The 18,527-nt window shown below is 37.2% G+C and overlaps 1 protein-coding gene across 3 annotated transcripts in view; it reads right to left on the reverse strand.

Annotated features, from left to right (window-relative positions):
• Positions 1-333: 333 nt before the first annotated feature.
• WASHC4 (WASH complex subunit 4) overlaps positions 334-18,527 on the reverse strand; it is a 38,273-nt gene continuing 20,079 nt past the window's right edge. For 2 of the 3 annotated variants that reach the window (XM_061371852.1, XM_061371854.1), the window contains 18 exons: positions 17,234-17,341; positions 15,265-15,411; positions 15,084-15,163; positions 14,070-14,175; positions 13,165-13,281; positions 12,056-12,224; positions 11,772-11,926; positions 10,323-10,397; positions 9,407-9,511; positions 8,860-8,994; positions 8,047-8,155; positions 7,290-7,356; positions 6,545-6,631; positions 5,864-6,011; positions 5,178-5,274; positions 4,490-4,686; positions 3,277-3,376; positions 334-1,982 (listed from right to left, as the gene is read on the reverse strand). In XM_061371852.1, coding sequence (XP_061227836.1) covers positions 1,915-1,982; positions 3,277-3,376; positions 4,490-4,686; positions 5,178-5,274; positions 5,864-6,011; positions 6,545-6,631; positions 7,290-7,356; positions 8,047-8,155; positions 8,860-8,994; positions 9,407-9,511; positions 10,323-10,397; positions 11,772-11,926; positions 12,056-12,224; positions 13,165-13,281; positions 14,070-14,175; positions 15,084-15,163; positions 15,265-15,411; positions 17,234-17,341 — 2,070 coding nt within the window. In that variant the 3' untranslated portion in view covers positions 334-1,914. The remainder of the gene's footprint in view (positions 1,983-3,276; positions 3,377-4,489; positions 4,687-5,177; positions 5,275-5,863; positions 6,012-6,544; positions 6,632-7,289; positions 7,357-8,046; positions 8,156-8,859; positions 8,995-9,406; positions 9,512-10,322; positions 10,398-11,771; positions 11,927-12,055; positions 12,225-13,164; positions 13,282-14,069; positions 14,176-15,083; positions 15,164-15,264; positions 15,412-17,233; positions 17,342-18,527) is intronic. The other variant, XM_061371853.1, reaches the window with a different exon arrangement.

The raw sequence follows: 18,527 nt of genomic DNA on the forward strand, positions 1-18,527 counted from the left end.
TGTGCATATCTACCTAGCAAGTGCACCCAGGGAGGACTGAACCCCATTTATGCATGATTCTGCAGCTGCTGAAGGAAATGCAGTGCTTGGCCATTGCAAGCCAAGAACTCCTGGGACCTCAGCTGGGATAGGAATATGGAAATACACACGCTGCAGTTGCAACAGGAGGGGAACGAGCAACAGCAGCACAGCAGCTGATCTCTGCAGCACTACTGAATGTTCAGTGTGGGCACAATTTGGTCAAAAAAGGAAGTGTACACAAATTAAAAAAAAAAAATAAATACCTGTATCAAAATAAAAAAAAAAAACAAACAAAAATTATAACTCAAGTGATGCAGCATTCTTTAGGGCAGTCTCTGCACTGAGAGTGCATTAAAAACAAAACTTGTGAGAGTCCAGCTGATTCATACACTCCATTAAGCTTCTATGTCATGTTTCCAGGACCAAAAGGACTTCAGCATCAGTCTGGTCTTTCCAGTTGCAACAAAACATCTGAACATCAGAGTGAATGGCAGAAAAGGGCAAATCAGAATTATAACAGGAATTGTCTTAGCTAGTGACCCAGGGTGGGTGGAACAATTTGAACCACTAAAACATCACTTTTTTTGTAATGTGAAGAGATGAAAGAAGCTGGCATGAATGGTCTAAAACTACAGTAAGAGTGCCAAAAACAAAACCCCAAAAAAGTTATTCTCCGTTGGACTGACTGGAGTAGTTTATTCTAGTTAGTAAGACCTAGAAGTTTTTTTATGTTCTGGGAGATCGAAAACACAACCCTATCTTTTAATGAGTGGGGTTTACTTTTAAGCTAAGTCTAGCTACTTACTGAAGTTAGGAATCTGAGTAACTCTTGCACAGTCTAAAACCTCTACTGGCAGGCATTAATGGATGTTACATTTATACAGAGTTCTCACAGTGTTCAGCAGCTTCTGAAGCCTGCAGTGCAATTATTGTTAACAATCAGGCATGTAAGACTGTATGAACAACACGGAGGGTACAACAAGCCTACACAGGCCAGGAAATACAGCATTGAGGCTGAAACTTGCGATTAGGCACAACATATTCATGAACTGTAAGATCACTTAATAGTTACAGACACCCATCACACAGTGTCTGGTCATAAAAGGAAGAGCTGATTGTGGTTCTGTCTTGGCTCTGGATTTCCTTACTTCTGTGGATGCAAATCAGACCTTGGGTATGAAATGAGAAGTAATTTATTACATTAACTTTTCTGGTTTTCCCCTTTCTCTGATCTAAGAGTTAAAAACTAGCAGGGATAAATAAATGCCTGACAGGATCCTCAGATCCCACAGTGCAAATACTCTCTGTAGTTGTAATAAGGGTTTGTTGAATAAAACATCAAGGAGGACTTCCATTTTGTGTGATAACTAACATGCAGTCACAACATACACTGTTACATCTACAGTGTAATCTGTGACTGCATTAAATACAACAGGACTGCGTAAAAATACGTCTGAATTATTCTCTTGGACAACCAATATGCACGATAGCTTGGTTTGGTTTTTTCCTGGTTGAAGAGATGCATCAGTTCAAACCTTAGACCAGTGGCCTATGAGGTTTTTTTTAATACTATGTTAGAGACGCAAGAATGCATCTAAAAATTAGTAAGTTTTTAATCTGTACTTTAAAATAACTACCTCCAGGGTCAACATTTTATATCATTATTTTCATCTAAGTGATGTAAATAATGGAAACTCCTGAAAAACAGGAGTTCCTCTAGGAAATACAAACACTGACCTAGCCTTACTGAATGCTAGTATACTACTGTATGTTCTCTCTTGGGTTTAACAGAGCAAGTAAATCAAATTTAGAGCGTTTATCCCCTACAGAGTGTTACTGATGATGAGAACATGAATTATTTGAGTTAAGTAATCATCACCCATACCAGACACATCATTTCACAACGGGATCTGCAGGCATCGAGTTGGGGAGTTCGCCATTGCTGGTTTTAACACATTCTTCTACAAAATAAAAAAAGATACAGAAAATGAAGCCCTGGATCATGTTTTATCATTTTATTCAAGGCAGTAAAAACGAAGTCTTATCTGTATTATACTGATGTCCTAACATACTTGATAACACCATTATCAGCACATGGAGTGAAAGTTTTCTCCCATCAGCAGAGCTTGTGTAAAGACACGTGCTCACACATCTTGCACAGTCCGAGCCCAAATAATATGGTAGAAGGCTAAGGTATTGCCATGTTCAAAACTTTTCACCCTGGTACACATTTCAAGCTTTTCTCACCATAAAACATTTTGGGGGAACTGTATATTTATCACAACAGTGAATATTTAACCTAAAATTAAGTAATTCATACAATGCTCTCATAAAGAAGTCAGGGCAATACGTCTACTCTTACCCACCACAATGCTTAGTTGAGTTTTACTTCTTTTTGAGTTGAACCACTATTTGAGCAGCTTCACTGAATATGATCTAATGTAAATTCATGCTAAAAGGCTTCTTTCTTTACAAACTGTTTTCCCAGTACAGAAGATAACTATCTTTGGCTCCAGTGACTGTAATCTCACAGGTCATTTACACTTTTGACAGAACTACAGTGGAAAATTATTTACCAGTTCCATTTTTAATATACTGCTACCTCAGCTTATAAACCACTTGTGACTGAACTGCATATCTGCATCTTGATCATTCCAATACTCATTTTATCTAGTCAAGAGACCATACCACAAATTAAGATCTTACTCTTTGAATATAATTCAATGGTAAACCAAAATATACCATAAACATCTGAAAGTCACTTATAGTATCTGCATCATCTGCCTACAGAAGTTGAAAAACAGCTGTTAGATAACAGGTGAAAACTACCTTATTTGACACCAGGTTCATTGTGAAATAAACCACCAAGTTTATTTCACACCAGCTAAGGTTGCGCAGAAAAGGCGCTCTCTGTCAAAATTAGTAATTAAGAGGTTAAGTATGATGTTGAAGTTACGGAATTTAATATTAACTCCAAGTATGCAATTCTCCCTGTCCCAGAGTTTTAGGGGTTGGTTGGGTTTTTTGGGGCCTTTGTGGTCGTGTTGTTCTCCCCTCCACACCCCCAAATCCAGCTTGAAATGCACCCATTCCAAAGGCAGCCTCTGTGAGCTGTTCTTTATTCCTCAAATTACCCTTAAACCCTGTAAAATTCCTTCTGGAATACTGAATCGAAGCAAGAAAATCAAGAAAGGACCATCCCCACTAAGGCACCCTCTCTTGAGCCAAGATATTCTATGTAGAGCATTCACTCACCTTCTTTTTCCTTCTTTTCCTGGTTTTCTTCTGCTGCAGTTTTATCTGCTCTGAAAAATATTCTTGCACTACTGAGTGAGAAGTAAAGGAGTTCAAATTCCTAAGGGAAAAGATACAGAAAAGGAGTGTCAGTGTATATCACAAGAATGAATTTGTAGGCAGATATAAACAGGAGTTTTCAGAAGCATCTACAGGCAACTAGACTTCTAAATGACTTAAACACTCTTGGAAAAAAAAAACTTCCTCCATTCATTCCTTGTTCCATGCATTTTACAATGCAGACGTCAGCCAAAAACTTAAAAGGGTAATTTAAGCAAAGCAGAATCAGTGCAATAAAACTGTCACTACTGAGGCTGAAAATGAGGTTTGTAACAGCAGAGAGAATTTGGAGCAATTTGCTCACGGAAAATCATGCCAGACAAACATTTAAACGACCACAAAGTTGATCAGCTCCTGAACAAGGTTCAGCAATGTGTGGGTTTTTAATAGCAGAAGACCAAACAGTGCACACTCATGGGAGTCATGACAACACATAGGACTTTATCTATTTCAACAGATGTGCTTTTACACATCATCATCACAGGTTATTTATAAACAGCCAGCTATATGTTTGTCCCACAGCCATGCCAAATCAAAAGCAGAATGAGATGAAAAGCATTTACACCACTGTTGAAACCTGAACTGCTGTGCTTTAGAATCCAAATGTATCTTTCTCCTATTTAACAGCTAGTGCATCATTCAACTTAGCAGCTCAGAATTAACAGCCAAGCAACATGGTCTAGTGTGAGGCATCCCCTGCAGCAGTGGCAGTTGGAACTAGATGATTGTAAGGTCCTTTCCAACCCAAACCATTCTATAATTCTAAGAAACTCTTACGGGATCACAGTGTTACATAAAATCTTTGTTAAAAGAAATTTAACCAAAAAGTTATTCTCTCCTATTTAAGCATTTAGGTTTTAGTTGCATTATATTTGATTTCAAACTCCATGCGGAAAGACTTCCAGTCAACCAGGTCAAGTTTCTTCCTCACTCAAATATCATAAACACAACATCCTCTCTGGACCATACACATCAAGTCTTTACACTCTTTTTGTATTACTGCTTAAGACCATGCTCTATGGTTTTTGCTCTTAATAACTTCCATCAGAAGCCTGAATTGTAATGGGTAAGTGCAGAACTCAGTACAGAACAGATAATGACAGCCATGCTCTACCTGTAAACAAACTTCCAGTCGCTTGTGGGTAAGGTTCATAGTTTGTAGTAGTTTTTCATCTTGATTTGTGGACTGCACATTCTGTTGCTTAGCTACTGCTCTGATTTCCTTCACATACTTCTCTCTAACAGACTGGAACCAGTGCAGAGAATCAAACTCTTGGTACTGATCCAAAAGCTTCAGAATGTAAGCCACACCTGTAGTCATTAAAAACCATGTACCAAAGTCAACATGCAATTTGTAAAATGTTTTATGAATGTTTTTAATGGATCAGCTTGTGTTGATAATTCTCACAAAAAATTCAAATTGCAATTAATTTACAATTAAATCTAACAGGGAAAAAACAATAAAGGAACAAGCTTCAATAGCTTCAACTTTTGAAAACCTCATAACTTACCCAAAGACTTGCATACCTTCTCCTCAGCTGAGATCTGCAAGCTTTGAAAGAAATGGGGGAGCATCAACATACAACAAATCTGTTTGCTCCCATACACAGCTATTCCATGCTTAGGAGATTCTGAATGCAACAATAGCCCTTAGATCCATTTTGCTGAAGCCAAGGCAACCCAAATTTAAATTATGGAATGTTTAATTATAGGAACACATAAAATACAAACAGAAAAACCTTTTCTTGCAAATATCCATTATGTTGGCTTAGCCAAAGGCTAGTCAGCATGCTGAAACTTACCCATAGCAAACCCATCATCAGTGAAAGCTGCTCCACTTTTGTTCTTCTTATTCAATTTCTCCTTGCAACTGATAGAATGCTCTACAAAATTGAGGGTCTGAAAGAGTGAAAATCATCAAGAGGTGAATCATCAAGAGGTGCTCACAAATCTTAAAAGGTATTTTTATACATGCTCTTACCTATCAGTATAATTCCCTGCCTAAAACTCTGCTAATTGTGTCTCCCATCATCAGACATTTTTGTATGAAAACCTTTTTTCTAGATTTTGGGGGAAGAAAGTTAAGCTTTAGAAAATATTTGCATATGTATAAGTAAAAAAAAAAGCGTACATCTTTGCTGTTCTTGTCAGTCTATTGCTTCGCATACTCTTGGTGATTACTAGAGATAAGCATGTAAGCAAGTAAAGGACAATTAAAGGAACCCAGGTTCCTTTCTCATCTTGACTTCCCCAAATTTGATTCAAACAGAAGTTCAAGTTACCTTTTGAATGCTATCGCATGTAGTTATGTAAATAAAGAGAAACGTGGCTTTGAACAACTATCAACAAAGCCACGCTCAAAACAATCCCACTCATAATCAGGGAAGAAAGCAGAATATGCTAGTCAGAAGCCTAAAACAACGTATTTAAACCCAAACCTGATGTGATACATTCTTTCAAAGTTAGTAGTGAAAATGAAAACACTAACCAGTGGAGGAACAATTATATAGAAGTTCCGCAAATGCATGTTCTTTGGACTGCGGAATTCAGGAGCAAACACATCCACAAGCATTTTGAAGTACTCTGTTCCCTCTGCAAAGTTACGTGTGAGGTCACCAAGGACAGAGTCCAACTGCCTGCAAAGGATAAGTCATGCTATTACCTGCTTTCTGCTAGGAGTTTCTTTGCTTACTTACACCTTGTGGTAACAACCCTCTCTTCCTCCTTTGGCTACACCCACAATTCGGCATTCAGACTAATGTCTGAGATTACACCTCACCTCTACAGCCACCTTGAATCATGTTTCTTGATTTCATTCTCTCAAACAAGGTCTATAAATAGAATATTCGCAGCTTTTTTTCCTAAGGCCCTGAAGATTCTAAAAGCAGGTATCAGACACAAGGTGAGGAAAGCTCATTAGCCTTTAAACCACAAGGATTTTATCAAGAAACCAGGTTCTAACAGTCTATTGCTACAAATGCCACTTCTCATTTTTAAAATGACTGCTTCTATTTTTTCTGCTTTGAAGAGAAATAAGTATTTTTGCATGAAGTCATTTGAACTTTTAGCACACACACACAGACAACTAATAACTGCATTTATAACTTTAAAATTACAATTCTGTCATCCCATCCCTGCCTTAGATCACAGAAGCATGATGTTAGGGTACCTTGCTGCTTTTTGTGTTTCTTCTGAGAGCCCTTCTTCTTTCACCAGCTCCTCAAAGTTAACAATATCTTCCAGATCAGGAACAAACCTGAAAATTTACTGTTTGTCAGGATTATGCTCAACTGCCTATGATCACTGAAGTATCTACCGTAACTTGTTATTTACTTTGATTTTATCTGCCATACCATTCACACCCAGGCACTATTAAATTCACTTCTAAAACACACACATTATTTGTACTTCTGCATTTATCAGGCTAACATCTCTCCCCTCTCTAACACTTGCTTCCCTTAACTGTAAGCTTACTATTATTTGCAAGAAAAACAACTATTTCTGTAAAAAGTCACTAAGTTTTAATAAACACAATCATCTATACAGAAAGAAGTATCAAAGAAACGTTTTTCCCAAGTTCCTCAAGGCTTGTACTATTTTTCCTTAAGGCACCCTGAAGTGATTAACATCAGGAATTACTGACTTAATTAAGAACTAATGACTTACATGTAAATTCTATTAACTCTTTTGAAGCTTTTTTCCACATAATTCATCTGATTTTCAGTGGTTTATGGCAATGGTAGTACAGTTCTGAATTCCAGCACTGGTTTTGATAATATCACTTTATTAAAGGCATAAAAATGGACCTTTTGAAAATTTATGGGGGACTGTAAGAACCTAGGGAACATCAACATAAATAGGGAGCAAAGGAACAAGAAGGAGCAGACAGAAAAAGGAAGTATTTCTTTAAGTACCTAATTGCACTGCTACAGCAGTGAAGTCCACCAGATCTTATCATTCGTACATAACCCATAGCGTTGCCTTTAAAAACAAGAAAAAAAAAAAGCAAGGAAGTAATTCATAATGACTTAAATACATGCACACTTTTCATAACTTTAATATACATTTCAGATCTTATAGGAGTTGCCGTATACTTCTGGCAAAGAAACTCTTCTGAAAGCCACATTAATGAAGTTACACTGAACCCTGGCATCACAAGTCTATGTAGAGAAACAAAACACAAATGCACCATCTAGCAAGGTGGTGCTCACTTCAGTGATAGCGTAAGAGCAAAATAGTACAAACTCTCTCCACTGGGCACATGAAACACTTGCAAGTTCAGATTAGTCCTGCACATCTACAGCATCAATGGCTGAAAATACCATTGTAATGTCATGCATCACTCAAAGTTCCTTCAACTGAATATATGGCCATTTTTTGAAATACATGAACTTAACAGTACTATTATTTTACTGGGAAATATACTCAATCTGAATAAAAGTCAGAAGGGAACAGGCATTTATGCAAGTGTAGCTGTATTTTAGATTAAGACATGCAAGGACCATTTCTGTGTAACTGAGCAAGAGTATTTCACATGGGGTACAAGTGAAGCACTTCCCATCTGAATGGAGTTAAATCTAGTTTTAGCCTGACCTAAAAGCTAAGTTATAAGACAATGAAGAACTCTTCCATTTAATAACATATGACATTGTCTTACATAGCATTTCATACCAATTTGACTTATCAGTTGTCTGAACTGGTCAAGATAGCTCTGGCCGTCCGGGGTTATTCCAAGTTTCCTGATACCGCGGTTGAATTTATCTGCTCTTTCAAAGGGATACTAGAAAAATATTTGAGAGTAATTTGTAAGAATAATTATCCTTAATTTTTTTCATCATGTCAATAAAGTTATATTTGCAATATATTCCCACCTCACATCTACAGCTTTTTTAGAAATTATACACCTGCTGGCCCATTTTAGTGCACAGAAATCATTTGGCTAAGTCACTTGGGCAAGTTCAGAAGTGAAATAGAAGTGTTACTGTGAACAAGAGAGTATTTCTACAAGAAATAAGCACTTGACATACAAAGAAGCTGTCAGTCTGTTTTACTAAATGCACTGTCTCTCACATTTTTGAGAAATGTGATTTTCCAGCACTGAAAGTCAGACCTTCATCCCAAATCTTGCCATACTGGAGCAAGTGCTACAAGTTCACATAATTTTGGATTCAATCTGAATAATCTTATTATTCAAAACTGCTAATAACTGTTAAGCATGATGAGGACTAGAAGTTTAGAACCTCCAAACAGACTATGACTCCATCAAATCATCATTTTCAGGTGACAATTATTTTACCCAACATATTTACAGATATAATGAAACAATTCCATCTGAATACAGACTTGTATAACACTGCATTTTGCTAGACAAAATCTCTCACTTTGTCTGGAGATACACATTTAAATAATAGGATTGCTATGGTTTGCTGCATGAAAGTAGCATTTTTATCCAAGTTATTATCAATCCTTCAAAAATTACTATACCTTGTGATCATTTTGATCCTTGACTTCCCTGAAGAATCTGATGTCCTTGATAAGCCTGGATTTGATATGCTCATCATACATGAACTGGCTAAAAATATAGAACTTTTTCCTCAAAAATTGGTAAGTAAAATTTACCTGGAATAATAATAATAATCATAATCATAAAATCAAGCTAGTTAGCAAAGTAACAAACATATCCAGCAGCCTGTTTTCAGCAGATTCTCAAGTAACCTGTATTTATATGGAACTGTCTACTGAATTGACTTCACTGAAATTCAGAGTCCCACCAGAACATTATATTTTCTCTGATGTGTTTTTAGATCTCTTCATTAACTTTTATGTAACAGCTGGAAATGGCATAACTCCTAAGAGACTGTAGTACTGATTTGTGTCATGTCCAAGAACTGAATTATTTTGTTAATACATGCAGTACATGATTATTGCATTATTAAAACTGCATAACCAAATAAACCATCAGGGGATGCAAGAGCTGGAGGCTTTTGTGCACTATTAAAAATTATCCAACAACAGTGCAGAAGATACTCACTGTTGTGTTCATGATTCCTGTTCCATGAGTTCGAATTGAATTAGCAATGTGTCGGATATTGATAGTGTTCAAGTGTTTGTTATTACTTGTTCTTTCAATGAAGATCTGGGAAGCAGGAGAAAAAAAATAAAATTAAGTTATTTACCCAAAACTGATTCTGTGATAAATCATCAACGTAGGTAATCCATATCCTATTTCTAAGGATAATAACTGACGATTAGGAAGGAACAAAGAAAACCCAGCATGCATACAATAAACTTCGTTGGTTCTTCCAATTTCTGCAAAGTGGTGATTCAATGATTCCAAGGCAGATGCTGCACCCAAACACATTTATAGAGACTATATCCTGCATTAACTGATCTAAATTCTTTCGGCACCTGTTTGCACTTTTGGCCCCACAATATACAATGGTAATGAATTCCACTACCAAATTATGTGCTATGAAGAAAAAAGTATTTCCTTTACTTTAAGGAAGTCACTATTTCTCATACTGGTCCTCATTCTCACTGTTTCAGAAATCACCAGGGGTTGTTCCCTGTACATATTTCTCCATGTCATTCATTGCTTCATCTCTCTAATAACCCTTCTGCAGATACCGTTTTTTCAAGTTGAAAAATCACATATAGTATGCCCTTAGATAGCAGTCAACTGTCCTTGCTGCCTTCTAACAGCTCCACGGAGTATCTGACATGGAGTGATCCTACTGGCACACTGTACTCAGAACATGCTTAGAGAACATTCTCCAAGATCTATCTATAGCATCCCTAAAACTGTTTTTCTAGACAACAACAGCTGTTTTACAGCTCATTATTAAGTATGTTCAGCTCAGGGTTTTCTTACATGTCATCTACTTCTACATTTCTCAATCCCTTCAAATAAGAGCCAAAGCCAGAAAAAAGCACAGGTTATACCTTACCTGATTATTCAGATTGTAGAGGTAGCGGGATACAAAAACATGAATGTTTCTCATGATTTCCAAAACATCCAGACCCTGAAACAATATTATCTATTGAGAATTATTATGGTAAAAATTCTCAGGAACTACAGACGTGTCTAACCACTAAGGCGAACAAATACTATTTCTGTAGTTACTTGAAAGCATTTTGAAAAAGCAACGTTTTCACTTTGCAAAATAAAGAATCTCTTAATTTTTGTTCAGTGTCTACAAGACAATGCTTAAAAGAGAAAAAAAGTTGAGTCTGTGTTTTAACATTTACTCTTCTGCCTGTTTTCCTCCCAGCTTCCCCTGAAAGTAAGGAATCCTCCAGTCTCTACCACAAGCCCCAATTAAAATTTAGCTTGTAGGAGTCCCTTTAGTATCATTGTGCCTAGAGAGGATACTCTTTAGTCTATTACATCCTATTTCCACTTGTGCCAAGGATTTTATCAGGATTTTGCTGGAACTGGGGAGGAACGGGGTTTGGGGTGTCCTTGTTTTGAAGTAATGCTCATACCAGAATGAATGTTAGGAAATCAATGCTGTGAAATGACTTAATTCTTTATAACACTGTGATGGCCAAATATTGCCAATAGAAAACCAAAGCCAGAAACTTAAACTCATGCAGAGGACTTTTGTATCAAGAAGCTGCTAGAGTTCTTAGTTCTATGCCCTCCTTCAACTTAGGAAGACACAGCCATCCCAAACATTTCTTTTGTGGGGAGAATGTATTTCTAAGAGGTTTCACCAATGTGCTAACCCAAATGAAAGAATGAAACAAACTGCCAGGAATAACCAAGATACTAAAACTCTTAAAGCAAAGTCCTCAAAAATATGCAAGTTTTATTTCTTTTGCACCAACTCTGTAACAATTAATGCCTTCACCATAAACTTTGCAAGACTACTTTATATGTAACAATGCTTAGCAGTTTCTAGGAGGCTCCGAGTCACTCTCTTATTAAGCTAATCATAGATGTCCCAAAGTCCTCAATGTCCAGCCTGTGAAAGAGTTGCTTTTGATGATCACTGAGTAGAACCTGCTGAGAAGCAAGCAATAAACCTGCGAAAAGGCCCACCATTCAAAGGCCATTCCAGACTTGTGGCAGTTTTATTCCAGCTGTACTGCTTGCCAAATTGCTGATACTGAATTGTCAAGAAAATGTTCTGACTTTATATAACCACTTTGATTAAATCTAATGTTTAAAAGAAAAACAAAAATTATACAAGTTCAACATGAAATTAACTAATATTGGTGTTATCTCCAAAGGTAACTAAAGATGTTGCCTCAGAAGTCAACCAGAAATTAAAGATCACTCTTTCCAAACAGTTCTCTACTCTTGGTACTTTCAAGAACTCAGTCCTTTGAATGGCTAGCCAGTATGACAGTGTAATAGAACAAACAACATTCATATCCTGTAGGCACTGTACCTGCTCCAGAGTCTGGCTGGGAAGATGTGCTTCAGTCATACTTAAACCATAGCGTTGCGTTGCTAGGTTTCTCATTTCACTGTAGGTGGCCCAGTCATGAAGAGCTACAGTTGTTAAATTGTAGAAGGTCTTGTCCAAATAGTGAGTTACATAAGCTGTAAACATACACAAGGATGAACTAAAACAATACTACCCATTTAATTAGGGAAGTGTGGAAAGAAGTGAAAAGCTAAAGTGCAACAGAGTTGAAATTAATGGAATCAGGAAAATGTGTAACTCCTCACCTTTAATGTCAATGAATCGATTGAAAAAACGTATTGGGTTCAGAAAGAAGAAGTGAGCTAGATCCTTCATACCAACTCTGAAGGGGTTTCTGTCATCCAGCTTTAGGTGCGTATGAACTGATAAGCGCAGGTCCTTTTCTATCTCTTTACATAACTTGTCCAGCAAATGCTGTTCAGGGAAGGAAAAAGAAAAAAGCCACGTTCAATGTCTGCCTACATTGCTTTGTTCACAGAATTAACATCTCTCTCCAGAGATACATGAAAGTCTGATTCAACCAGTGAAGACAGCTTTGCTTTGGCAGGGCAACACAAGTCAGAGTGAATCAATACACGGGAACTAGAGTTATTCATTTCCTTTGTCCTTGTTCTGGTACACAGTAGCTCAGAAAAGATAAAGATTTAGCTACCTAATGTCATTCTGTACATGATTAAAATTTCCTTATAGGAGTTTAACACAATTTAAACTACAGTATTCTAATTTTTAATCTTAAGGAGAGCTAGGCTTCAGGCTATCTTGATAGTAAGAACACTTAACTCAGTGCGCAAGAGTCTTGCATTAAGCAATCTGGCCCCATTTTCTGCAGAATATATAATGTCTGGGTTTGAACTACTTAATAAGTTAAAACCTAGGTCAAAAAACCTAGGACTTGGGAAATCCAAATTCTCTTTTTCTTTCTGTCAATCACCCTTCATACTTGTAGGTAATAATGTACTAAAGAGACTAACTACATTTACAGAGCCTTCACTACTAAAAGCCATGCATACAAAGAACAGTAGTATTTATTTTAGGCATTCATAGAGCAGATCCTAATCTAACTAAAAGCACTCTTCCGTCTTCATAGCCAAATCTGTAACTGAGGTTTTGCCAACTTAAGTAATTTAGAGCGCAGTATTTTCATGTTCCCAGCCAGATACCATCAGCAACATGTCTTAAACAACCAGAATCATCAGTGAATGCTTCCTTTTACATCAATCTCAAAAGCACAAAAAAAAAAAGCACAATCTTTGTGCTACTTTTGTAGATTATATCAGGTTTGGTACAAAAGATGCTGGCCTGTAAGATATTCTAAGCACAGTGTTGCCTTTAATTTCCATTCACAACAGATTACCTCATTAAGCACTTCCATGATTTCTTTGTCATAGCATTCCAGAAGCACCTCGTAAGACTCCAAGTGTCTTGCATGTGTCATAGCAGGTACACAGTCCCGCAGTGCACTAAACATATACTGAAAAAAGAAGCTATTATGCTTAACCAACAGATTGACAGACATGTCAACAGCATCTCAGTGTTTAAAGCTAACAAATGAATCAAAATTGCTAGTCTTCCCACTATTATTAAACATAGACTTCATAAGCCCTACAGAAGTTTCCACTCAATGTGTTCATCTGACATATTTAGTTGCTACTGATGCATTTACTGGAAGGTCAAAATTATTAGCTATTTTACATGAGATTATTTCTACTATATTCATTTTAGCACTGTAATTGACCATGGCATGCACAATACTAAACAGATGACTGATTTTTATTAGGATTATCATGCCAAAGCATGATTCACTTCTGCAGCAAATACTTGATACTTCAAAGAGGGACAGAGAGACGGAGGATGGAAAAAGCTACAGAACAACCGAACATAGTGATATGTGCTTTAGAAACATGTAACCACAATGTGGAAGACTTTTAATATTCAAGTCTAGCAAAAGGTGTTCTTTTCAAATCAGAATGAATTAACGAAGAGAGGAACAAAGACACAGACACACAGAGAACCAGAGTTAATGGCAACCTGATTTTTTTAGAGCAGACAGATAATGCTTTAAATCAGATTTAGAACAAAGATTGTTTTTGTATTCTCTGAGGAGGAAATTCTGTCTCAGCAGTAACTCTTGCCTGAGTTTCACCTTTTTTTTTTGAGCTTTTTCCTTAAGTATTTCAGACTAATGAAATTTGTTTCCTCTCCTCCTCCAAATCCCTCCCACTGCAGCAGCTTCTTGACATTGCTAACAGTATTACTTACATGCAATCTAGCAGAATCAACTGCATTTTCATACACATCATCTAAATAGATTGGAAAGACTGCTCGATGCCAGTACAAGAAACAACAGTCACATTGCGCTCTAATTCTAGAATACAAAATTACTCATTAGACACAGAATTGGAAGAGGCCATTCTTCTAACACAGTGATATTTAGCTTTTAAACTAAAGACAACTGTTTTTCAAGCCTAAGTTTTACATGGTTACTTTAATGTTCCAGACACATTGTCCTTCAAAAGAAAGGTGTTTAAATAACAAACGTTTTACTTCTTGTTTTCCAGTAGACTACTAATAAATAAAAGCTACGTGCTTTAGAAAAAAAAGTTTACTCAGTCTCTGGAAGAATTAGACCTTACATTACAGCAAAATCTTAAATAACTATTTTCCTATTCATGCAATTAATAACTGAGAGCTCAAACATATATTCCAAGTTTCTCCTGTAAATCAGAAAAGAAACAGGCCTTTATTGATACAACAAGTGTACAACACTTATCCCAGGAATTCATCCCATGAGTCATCCACTGGAGGTGTTTGTCTCTCGCCATAAAGTATGCATGGAACCCAGGTATTTACCTAGCCTTCAGACAGTCAACATGGTGTAACTTGAGCATTCACGGAAACTACAGCAGCAGTAAGACATGGTGTCACACATGAACTGACAGCCTGATCTCTCAGAGTGGTATTAGCTTATAAACTGGGGAGTTGGGTTAAGAGGAAGACTTTCACTTAACATAAAGCCAAGTCAACCAAGAAAATGATAGAATTTCTAAACCGTCAGAGAAGTGGATTACCAAATTAGAAAGTTAAGTACATATGACTTGCTCAAAGACCAGCAAACTTCAGGCTTAGCTCTGGAATTCTGTCTATCCCTGGTCTACAGTACATGCAAAAATCACCACTAGCAGGCAGCTACCAGATTTTGCAATTCACACAGTGAAGATCCAGTTCCCCTAGTGATGCTACACTGCTTTCCTTACATTACATACGATTACTTACCTCTCTGTAAGTTCACTGATCAGGTCTAGTTTTTTCAGAACGAGCTGAAGGGGAAGGAGTTCTTCATCTTTAAAAGTTTTCTGTGCAAACAAATTAAAAAAAAAAAAGAAAGACACAATTATATTTCTTTACAAGATACCACACCAAGCACATATAGGTCTGGAACAATCACGACACTTACCATCTGTGTTCCCACGCTTAGTGCAAGGGAAACAATTAATCGCCTCTGTTTCGTACTTGGCCCATGAAGGGTGTTCTCAGCCAACACCAAAGCAGAGAGGACATCCAGGCGTTGCTCACTGTACTTTTTATCAGAAATTACTCTTTTCTTAACAGAAAGACACAAAAAGGCAGTGAAAAGTTATCTAAGCCCAAAAGTAACAACTTACCTCTTCTTTCCAAGGCTTATGGACTTGTTATAAACTGAGTATTTCTGCAAACAAGTTATTATCTGTGAACAGAGCTAACTGAATCCAGATTCACTTCCCTGTCAATTCAGTGTTATTACCTATCTATACACTTCAAATATGTGCACTTCAGCAGGAACATGACTCAGGTCATACAGTACACAAATACTGTGCAAGCTGCATGTGACTGCATGCCAAATTTAGTTTTAAGGTACATAAAATGTTAAAAAAAAAATTACAATTAGTTTTTCATCACTGACTCCCTGTTATTGGTAATAATCCAGCTTACAGCTGATCAGTCAGAAGATGTATAAACATGGTAATAACAATCACCTGCAATTTTCTACAAGTTTTAATTTATCAGAAAGATTAAGCATGAACAAAGGGAACAAGTCTCCTGGTTAAGAGGTTGAAGTCACAGACATAGTTGTGAGTAGTAGCATAACTCAGAAAAGGTGTGGTTTAATGAAAGAGCAAAAAAACCCCTCTTCTAATTCTAAGAATGTTCAACATGAAGCTCCTAACCTTACATGCTAAAGCTATTCTAGGTGCACGCCTTAGAGGCATATACACCTAAGTGGTGTAAGGTCTAAGAACCTTAGACCCTACATCTTAGAAACCACTTAGAAACAAAGTGGAGCACATAAAAAAAATATTAGTGCTAATGAACCTTCTGTTTACCAGCACTTGCTTTTACATATTTTCAGAGTAGTCAAAACAAAAAAATTGTTCACAGACCTGTTCTCTTTAATATTTCTCAATACACAAGTCTCACCACATTTTTATGCATTTGGAAATAATTTGTAAATTAATTACAGATATCTTTTGAAAAGATTGTGAAAGTTATATTTGAATATATGGGAACTATTTGTTTGAAGATATACAAATGCATCTTACTAGCTTTGAAGCCTGGAACTTCTTCAATTCATGCTACTCTTGATATATACATACATACATATTTATATCTATCTTGTTTTTTAAACGACAACTTTAAGCACAACGTAAAACATGGAGGTGTCAGATACACAAATCGAGATTAAAGGCAAATCAAATTAAAGTTTAATAGCTGCACCAATATCAATAGCATAAGTATTTTACAATTCTGCTACTGAATGTGATGAAAGAATAAACAATCAGTAGTACATCAGAACAGACAAACTAAAATCTCATTTTCTTATTTGGCCTGAATTCAGAAATTCAAGATTTGATAAGCAAAATGTGTAGTAAACTGATCTTGTTCATAGAAAGACATAATGTGCAAGTACTACAACGTCTCATCACTAGTAGCCACTTTGCCCCACAGCAAAACAGTGAATTTATATCAGCATTAGACTCCTGCTAGCCATCATGTATTAACCACTGCTATTTTGCCAAGCAGACAAAGATTTAAACAAAGCAACAGCCTGCTTGCTTAGACTTATAATAGACTGCTTTAAGACTGTACCTCAGAAAAGAGGTAATAAAAGGTCAGTTTGTGAAATTCACTAGAAGTAAAAACTAAAAAAGAACACAAGACCATGACAAGAGATGCAGCTGTTTAGAGGAAGAGAGGAAGCATTCTTGATCAAAACCACATGACCACTGCGCTGTGCAGTTTCTAGGGCAAAGCTCTGACCCACTGGACAGCTTATATCTGTCAATTATGATACAGCACTATACTACAAATTCTGCAAAAGAAAAATACTTTAAGACTTTAAAACATGTACATAGGAAAGATTAACCATTAGAACTTGGATTACCTACCTTGGCTACAGAAATAGTGTGAAGAGCCTGATATTGCAGATGCTGAGCAATGTGTGTCACAGAATCAGCCACAACCATACTTCTTCGGTAAAACATGTGTTCTATTGCCTAAAGTCAATCCCAAAACACAATAGTTCAGATAGTTACTGAACCTGTTGCCTTTAGAATTTGGCTTTATGCTCTGTGACTCATCCACACTGCAACACCAGATTTCTTTACACTTTGTAACATACTCTTAGTAGCAGTTGCAACTAACTGTTATAAACTGAGAAAAGTTAAACCATTCAGGAGCAGAAAAAAGTGTCAGGACTGATCTAAGTGGTGTTGGTTGGTTGGTTGTTTATCTTCCCTTTGGAAAAAGTACCAGAAGTGCAAGCCCTGCACCTGGGGAGGAACAATCCCATAAACCAATATACAGTGGGAATCATCTAGCTGAAAAGCAGCTTGGCAGAAAAGGACCTATGGATCCTGGTGGGCACCAAGTTGAATGTGAGTCAGTAGCGTGCATGCCCTTGCTGCAAAGAAAGCAGCAAGCGTATCTTTGGCTGCATTAGACGAAGTATTACCAGCAGGGGGAGGCAGGTGATCCTTCCCTTCTACTCAGCACTAGTAATGCCACACCTGGAAGCTCTGGGCTTCTCAGTATGGCAGAGACATGGACATATTTGAGAGAGAGTCCAGCCAAGGGCCATTAAGATAATTAAGGGACTGGAGCATCTCACATATGAGGAAAGGCTGAGAGCTGTGACTTTTCAGCCTGGAGAACAGAAGACTAGGGAGGAATCTTATCAATGTATATAAATACCTGAAGGGAGGGTGCAAAAGACAGAGACAGCCTCTTTTCAGAGGCGTCCAATGATGGAATAAGAGGCAATGGGCACAAATTGAAACCCAGGAAGTTCCCTCTGGACACCCAGAAACGCTTTGACTGTTTAGATAACCTGACACTGAGACAGCCTGGTTGCCCAGGGAGGCTGTGGAGTCTCCATTCGTGGAGACACTAAAAAAAAGTCATCTGGACACAGTCCTGGGCAACCAGCTCTAGGTGGCCCTGCTTGAGCAATGGGAGGCTGGACCAGACCTACTGAGGTTGAGTCCAATCTCAGGAAGTCCCTTCCAACCTCGATCATTCTCTGACACCACATAAGGAAGCCAGTGAGAAGTTACACAAAAACTGGTTCTAGCCTCCCAAATCTCCTGTTTTCTAACCAAACCCAGACTTGAACAAGAAGCCACCCATGCAAAAACACTTCCCATCTCAGTGGGGTTTTAATATGTCATGTTTGATCAATGT

Source organism: Neopsephotus bourkii, unplaced genomic scaffold (genome assembly GCF_033783945.1).
Source record: "Neopsephotus bourkii isolate Nb327-2 ecotype Australia unplaced genomic scaffold, CSIRO-AGI_Nbou_v1 NB_1589, whole genome shotgun sequence".
Classification (NCBI taxonomy): domain Eukaryota; kingdom Metazoa; phylum Chordata; class Aves; order Psittaciformes; family Psittacidae; genus Neopsephotus; species Neopsephotus bourkii.